Here is an 8,161-nt window from a genome sequence, read left to right as displayed (position 1 = left end):
CCCCCCCCCCCCCCCCCGGGCTCCTGTGGGACACCGCATCTGCCCCAGCATCACAGTGTTCATGAGTCACGCCTGGTACCTTGAGGTATGTAGGAAAAACATTTAAAGCTGTGACTATGGCTGAGCCGCTGGTTCTCCGAATCGGCATCGAATCTTCAGTTTAGAATTTGGCCAAATTGAATCGGGGACTGTGATCCGAATCAACGAATCAAATCACTCTCCCTGATTCAGGCCAAATCCAAATTGAATACGGTCTGTTTCGCACACCCCAATATTTTCTGTCCACATAGCTTTAATCAGCTCCATGCTTTTACAGAGCTGATTTTGTAGAGCTTTTTTTATTTTGTAGTTTACGGATGGCACAGTTTTCCTACAGAACTTTTAGACAGACATCTTTACCCTGGATATTTACAGAGTGCCTGTAAATTTACAGGCATTTGGCAACCTGCTGTGCTGTAATGTACCGATGCAATTTGGGGGGTTTCTTTCTTCTTTGCACGCTTAACAAATTCCTTCTTTTTGTCCTTAGCTCTGCTGACTATAGCTATAGTCATACCTTTGGGTTCTTTTATCAATTATCTGAATTGTTTAACCACTAATTTATTGTTCTTGCTATCAGTTTTTCCATTTGTTAATTTTATATATGTGTGTCAGTGTGTGTGTTATTTCTACTTATCCAAAATGTTTTTTTCACCTGAAAAGCCTTCTTTTCATGAATGTGTACCTTGAGGTTTTATGAAGCATTTATTTTTCATATTTCTGGTTCTTCATACATGTAAAAATATAAACTGTAAAGTAAGAAGTGAAGGAATTTTCAGATACGAGTCATACTGTTCTAGTATTACCATATACTTGTCATCCAATGCTTCTTTGGATTGGGCACTAACTTTGGCATTCAAAGCGTTTTTGTTTCACCATGGTTTTAATAACCCAACAAGGAAAAAATGGGCCTGTGTGTTGTCTTTGCTGGGGACATTCTACCAGCTCAGTTCATGGCACTGACATTAGAGTAAAACCTGGGACTCCATGTGTCTTGCTGCTGCAGCAGATCGCCTAAATTTGATCTGAGTTATATAATGGGAAGCGTTTGATAGAATAAAAGAGAGCTTTACTCAAGATTGTTAGGTCACTTCTTATATTCAGCACTCATGAACAAGCCAGTGATGGTTAAAATTCTGGAAGTGGACATGTTGTTTGCCTTCAGTTAGCAATGAACCAGCTGGCAAATATACGTACAACCATTGAAATCCCTTAAGCGTGCTACGCTCTATACAAAAGTACTCTGTCTGGAACAACGATGTGTCTTTTTGATGCGTTGCCTATGAAAAACAGGTCACAAACTGTTGAACGTAGTGTGCACCCTTCAATAAAAAAGGGTTTTGGTATTTTTTGGATATTGCTGTTTCTCTGTGGGGGGAGGAGGAGGTAAGGACAAAATAAAATGATATGGGGAATTTGATAGCAATCGTGCATGGCTGTTAAGAATTTTATTATTCTGTTGAAGATACATTTCCGTTGGGTATATTTCTAATCTTGCATGTAATTAGGGCTTGGGATAAGGAATTTGTTTTATAATCCAGTGATCACTAATGATAAACTCCAAATGCAATTGTATAAGAAGCTGCTTGCTTATGTCAGTCTGCTTGTTATCACAGTTGCAACCTTCTCTTTTATGGCATTTTAAAAAAATCAATAAAGAAAAGTCCCAACTAACTGGGAGAAAATGGTAATATAAGTAGCCGTCTGTTTCTGTGGGGTTTAAACCTGCCTGTTTGAAACATACCTGCTGGAATATATTTGCTGTCCATATCAATGTGGGGGCAAGGGGGGGAACTTGTTCAAAATAGCTCCAGGTTTCAAGTTTTGAAAGTAAGTAGTTAGTACATGAATAATACACATCTCATGACTAATAATTATTAATGTGGTTTCCCACCTCCTCCCCCAGCTTCAGGAACTGGAGGTAAAGGAAGTCGGCCAGTGGATCTAGGACCAGACTACAAACCACCAATGAGTGGTAAGAGCCTGCATAAAAACATGTCAGTTGAGATCTGTGAGGCTGAAATAGGACATACCTTGGGGATTACAGTTGGAAGTTTCTCTTAAAGATTAACTGTAGTTCATAGGTTGGTGACATCTCCAATAATTACATTTTTCTCCATTCAGAAACCATTTGAAGTTAAGCAGTTCTCAGGTAAGACAGGAAACAAAGTTGACACAATACTATGTTAGAGTCATTCTCCATTATGTTAAACATGCTAACAAATATCCTTAGGCACCATTTTTCAGTTGTCACCAAGCCTTTTTCGCAACCTAACTTAACCAGATTAGCGTTTGGTATTTTGAGACCCTTGCTCTGTGGTAACACTAGTTTAGATCTAAATACATTTTATTTTTTCCGCGGAAAATGATTTTTGTAGGTTATCAATAAAGTAGGAAGTACAAGGAATACCTTATGCCCAATAGTTCTAGCAGGGTCCAGGCTCCATGTGTGTTAACTTTCATGGACAATGTTGTATCTTGAGCAAGGTCTTCCTTTTCACCCTCAACATTCAGCTTCTTAGATGCAACAGATATCTTCAATGTTTAAAGGAAGCTTATTTTCCATGCAGATTCTTACACTGCACTTATTTGCATTCCAGCAACTTTCAGTAGAGCATTAAATCTAAAATATGGTTAATACTTGTCATGTATCTATTGAATCCTCTCCACAGAAGGAGAATTTGTGCAGTGGAATGGCTTGTCCTCTGAAGGTGTTTTTTCAAGTGTCCATGCCTCTCTGTGCTTATACTCCAGAGAGCATCTTATGGAAATGCATCTTTGAATGAGAGGGTTATGGATTCTGGTCGTGCTTAGTCTCTGAAGAGTTGGTTCCAGTCTGACTGGCTCCCAGAAAGCTGTGTCACTGCACATAAAAGCATAACCATCATGGAAGGTTTACATGGGCCTGAGGAGAGGACTCGTTAACCAGGGTCTTCATCTTGGAACTTTTGGTGCTCCTTTAAGATGACCAGGACTCAGACCAGGGAGCATTTGAAGATGAAAGCCAAGATTTTCAGTTTGACTCAGTATTTCAGAGGAAGCTAGTCTAGAGAATCAGTAGCAGGTTTTGATGTAATTCTAGTTGTCCACGCTGTGAAGATATTTTGTACTAGTTGGTGTTTCCTAAGGGCAGATGCTTTGTGTCTGTGTGCAACTGCATTACTATAGTCCAGACACGTGGTGATAAACATATGAGTGACTGAGCTCAGGTGTCTTTTAAGATGGGGGAGAATTTACACAGTATCGACATCTTTTGATGGGCTAAGTGCTAGGCTTTCCATCCCTATCATCTAGTCTTCCTTTGAACCTCTTTATGATAGTTGGTTGGGTTTCTCACCAACCCTTAAAAGTTTTAGCAACAGCTGTATCTGTCATTGCTTATTTTTAATGAGTTATCACTTGGAAATACGTCAACAAAACATCGTTTGCAGGATGTTAGTTGTACATCCTGTCATAAGATGATGATGTGTACATTTTCATAACTACACAAAGGAAGGGGTATTTAACTTGAAATTCAGTTTTGTTTAGATAAACTACTTATTAGCTTGCCTTAATCTGTATAATTCCTTTATACATTTGTAGTAGGGTTGGAGTGTTATAGTAGCTATGAGGGTCCAGAAAATGTCTGGGAAGCGAGGCTTTTTTGTGATATGATCTTTTATTGGGCCAGCTCTATAGTGGAAAGAGCTGTTAGGCAAGCTTTCAGCCATCAGAGGCCCTTCCTCAGGTCTGAAGGAGGAGCAGCTGCAGGCTGAATTCAGAAAAGACTGAATATCAGAAAAGACTCCATGCAAATGCAGTCTCCTTGAAGGAGGGCTGTGAACCAGGAGTAACGAGGTGTGAGCTGGGACTGTTACAAGATGGGTCACCTTGAATGGACTTGCTCTGTCTGTTCTACTGCAGTGTTTTTGTCTTATAAAAGTACCTACTCTCACCTCTTTAGTCTTAGTTCACAGCCCTCCTCCATGCAGACTGTTTGCATGTCCTAGTCTGTAGGTATCAGCCTGGCTTGCCTTCTGCTTCAGACTGGAAGGGCAACTCTTGTCCATAAACTCGTGTAACAGTTCTCCCAGCTATGCAGTTGGTCCAATATAAGATGTCACAGAAAAGACTTGCCCTTCATACTTCTGAACACTGCTGATTCCTTTTTGTATCTTGTGATGGGGAGTATTTTCTTAACTATACATAATATACATAATAACAAGAGCTCTTTCTCCCTCCTTCCCCCCTCACCCTCTTACAGGCAGTAACAGTCCTCATGGAAGCCCCACATCGCCCTTGGATAGCAACATGCTTCTAGTGATCATAGTATCTGTTGGAGTGATCACCATTGTGATAGTGGTGATTGTTGCCGTCTTCTGCACTCGTCGTACCACTTCTCACCAGAAAAAGTAAGAAGTCTGCTTCATTCCACTCTGCTTTTTTCTTTATTTAAGTACATAATGCAGTATTTGTGATGCCTGGGAGTTCCTCCTGCCAGTGATCTAGGGAAATATAAAGTAACTGTCCTGAACAGCAACCCAGAAATCCAGAAGTGTTGTGCTGATTTCCCCATTGCAGGCAGACAGTGCCTTGGATGCCCAACCCAATGATGTCTCTTTCTGCCTGCATTTAGGAGTGGCAGTTGTCTCTAAGTATGTATGCCTCAGTCCCTTGCCTAAACCATGTCCAAAATTATAAAGGTATTCAGAGATGGCATAACATAATCTATATAGTCATAAAAGCCAACATAAATGGTTTCAGCATAACGTAGGTTTTCCAAAGAGACCCCATATGCCATATCAGTACAACAAAACAGAAGGAAACATTCATGACACTCTACAAACCCCCAAAGCCTAACATGGATTGTGAAAGGGGATTCAAGAGAGAGCATAGCTGGGATAATGTACTTTGTCTTTTATCTAATGTTCTCCCTATTTTATTTGATTTGTCCTTTGCCCTTCTATTACTGAGAATCACATGGCTTGACTTAAGTTTCTCTTTCTTTATGTGATCCCTTTGGTTTTCATATTTAGTGTTTCAGAAGTTTACAAACCAGTGGATTACAGATGGTGTATTGACTCAGCAGCTGTAATGGATCAGCAGAAGCGCTCTCTCAACCATATACTTGTCCTAAATCAGGCTTGTCCAACATGCGGCCCACCAAGCCATTTTCTGTGGCCCGCAGTGGTACGACGGGGAATGAAAGTAAACACTGTTTACTTTCGTTCCCACCCCTTGTCCCTCCCCCAGCCCCTCAGCAGCTTCCTAATGGCTGCTGAAGGGCTGGGGAAGGGACAAGGTTCCCACATGCACTGCATCAGGTTGACGTTGCTGATGCAGTGCGTGTGGGAAGAGGAGTAGCCGGCAGCAAAAGCACGGGTCATGGGTGCGGTGTGGGGCGGTCCCGGGCAGAGCTTGCACTGGCCAGCACTGCGGGCGGCAAGCGGAGCCCAGCCAGGCACACGCGGGGCGAGGGAAGTGGGGATGAAACCCCCCAGACCCTCCCCAATCAACTTCTCCCGTGCTAAATCGCCACTTGCACCTGGCTGTGCCTCTCAGGGCTGTGGCTGGGGAGAAGGAGGCATCATCCCAGGGCCCCCGCGCCTGCCCCGCTCCACGCTCACCTGCGTGGTTCATCTTCCTGGTGGCGGGCTGAGAAGTTGCAGCTGAGTGCTGCCCAGTGCCTGGCTTGCAGGTCCCCATGCGAGTGCACAGTGCCGGCCTGGGCTCACTGCACTGCCTCCTCCTCCTCCTCCCTCCCTTTCATAAGAAGACCCCCCTTTTTTTTCTGCTGGATCCAGGCTGGGAGCCGCCGGGCATGCTTGCAAGGCATGGTAGGGCCTGGGGTGAGGGGCTTGGGTGGCCTGGATCCCTGCCCCATGGCTGCTCCACCTGTAGAGCCCAGTACATGTGGGCTGCAGCATCACGGCCCTCGCCTGGCTCCTCCTGTGCATCCATAAGAAGCTTTGTTCTTATAACTTGAGACGACCTGCTTAAGCCCATGTGAATTCAGTAGGAGGTTCTGATGGTCAGGACTGAGGGGTATTATGGACTAAGAAATTTTACATTAGCTCATGCTATATACATTATCTAGTGCCTCCCTTGGATAGTAGATTCTTTCTCATTTCCTTTGGAGGTAAAGGTACATGTTACTAACTGCCTTCCCAAAACGTCTCCACACAAGTCCACTGTGGTTCAACTCCACAGCCAGCACTTCTCTTCAAAGGCAGATGAGTCAGTCATAATAAATACAGCCAGACTATCACAGAGAGGCATTAAATCTTTGTTCAATGTGATGGCTTCAGTGCTAACTTGCCAGCAGCCTCTGGGCTACACCTAAGTAAAATGGCTTGAGTTGCTATGGCCTGTCTTGAATGGGGATGTTGGATGAGACGGCAGGTATGGAGCCCTTGTAGGATGCAATTCTGGGCATGCAATGCTTTTATGTAGCTTTTGTGTTAAAGGTGGAGTACAGCCCATAGGGACCACCGCAGGAGTCCCAGGAGTGTGGCCCACTCTGCATCTTTGGTCATACTTTGGCTATCCCTGCTTTAGGTGAACTTGATTTCCACTTTGATATTTGTGGGAAGACTCCAACAAAGCTCTGACATGGCAGCACAGGAACAAAGGTGAGAAGGTAGGAGATAAAATTTAGCACAGGGGGAAGATCCTTAGGTGGTGTAAACTGTCATCACTCCACTGAAGTCAGTGGAGAAGACTTAATCCCATGGGTGACAAAGTTGTAGCTGGGCAGGGGGAAGGAGCATGTAGCTACAGTGAAAATGGGCTGAGCATGGCAGGCTAAGGTGAAAGGACATGCATGCAGGCTGGTATCTGAAAAGGAGCAGGTTCTTTATCTGCCATTAATCAGAAATATCTCCTGTTGGCCTTCAAGCAGAGGTGCCCATGGCTTCAATTTTCACAAGTGGCCTCTGATTTTGGATGCCTCAGTTTCTTGGTACTCAGTATAAGTCTGGACTTAAGCAGTCTTGACCCCCCTCAACTGCTGTGAAAGTCTAAGGGCCTTTTGGAGAATTTAGCACCTCTGAAAGCCAAAGCCTAAAATGTCTCATCTTTCACCAGGATCATAGAGGTGGACTGAATCATGGGTTCCTGTTAGCCTTAGCTTCCATTACATACTTGCTACATAGCTGCCCCTGGGCTGTTTTCATTATTCCTTTGAACTTACATGAATATGGACTTGCCAAATTATTTCTCAAAGTTTTAGGATTGAAAAAAAGTCCAGTTAACTTTCAGTATGTTTGCTTATCATTTTGTTTTTTGCTGTGGTCAAGCTTTGAAACATAGGTGCAGAAATGCAGAGACTGGCCTCCCTCGAGGTACCTCTGCCTTGACCTTCACAAGAAAGCCTGTACCCTTGAGATCCCCAGGCCAATTTGGGATTCCTGAAATGGCTCAGATGAGCTTTAGATGAGGGTTCATGCCTGCGTGTTTAGTTAGCTCAGGCTTGTCCAACATGCAGCCCGTGTGCCACCATGTGCCCCTCCAAGCTGTTTTCTGAGGCCTGAGGTGCTGCAATGGGAAACGGAAGTAAACATTCCTTTCATTTTGGGGTGGGGGGAGGGTGAGGTCTTTGAATATGGCTCACCGGCCCACTGGGTGATAAAAAGTTCATGATCTGGCCTCACATTCAAAAAGGTTGGACACCCCTCTCCTAAATGGAAATAGTTAAAATATTGGGTTTGTTCCCTATTGTCATTGAGAATATACCATAAGAATGTGTAAGATAATGAACATCCAACTAGAAAGATGATCCATTTCACCATACAGCTTCCTCCACTGCTTGCTCTGTAGTAGGGCTGTGCAAAACAGCACTGTTCCATTTCGACTTGAATTTGGAGGTTTCAACGGAACAGCGTTTTGTTTCAAATTTCATTCTGATTCAAAACCGCTGTTCTGTTTTGCTTTGTTGTAACAGTGACACTGTTTCAAAGTTTCACTCATTCACTGTAATGGGGAAGCTCGAAACAGCCTCTCTCATCGGACATGCAGATGGGGGCCCATAATCCCAGGAGGTCTGCGGGGGCTGTGCCAGTTCTTCCGGGGCTGTGGGCCCCGATATGCCTGCCAGATGATGGAGGGAAGCCGGGTGCTGCTGCCTGGGACCAGGGAGCAGGGG

At 44.0% G+C, this 8,161-nt stretch overlaps 1 protein-coding gene across 1 annotated transcript in view; it reads left to right on the top strand.

The window, feature by feature from the left end:
- The window catches only part of NEO1 (neogenin 1), a 321,940-nt gene that overhangs the window by 283,948 nt on the left and 29,831 nt on the right, over positions 1-8,161 (top strand). Inside the window, exons 21-22 of the mRNA XM_019503843.1 lie at positions 1,946-2,014; positions 4,283-4,430. Of these exons, the coding sequence (XP_019359388.1) occupies positions 1,946-2,014; positions 4,283-4,430 (217 nt within the window). The remainder of the gene's footprint in view (positions 1-1,945; positions 2,015-4,282; positions 4,431-8,161) is intronic.

This window comes from Gavialis gangeticus, unplaced genomic scaffold (assembly GCF_001723915.1).
Source record: "Gavialis gangeticus isolate Ggan-Ray unplaced genomic scaffold, GavGan_comp1, whole genome shotgun sequence".
In the NCBI taxonomy this organism is placed as follows: domain Eukaryota; kingdom Metazoa; phylum Chordata; order Crocodylia; family Gavialidae; genus Gavialis; species Gavialis gangeticus.
This window is presented reverse-complemented; position numbering and strand designations above follow the sequence as displayed.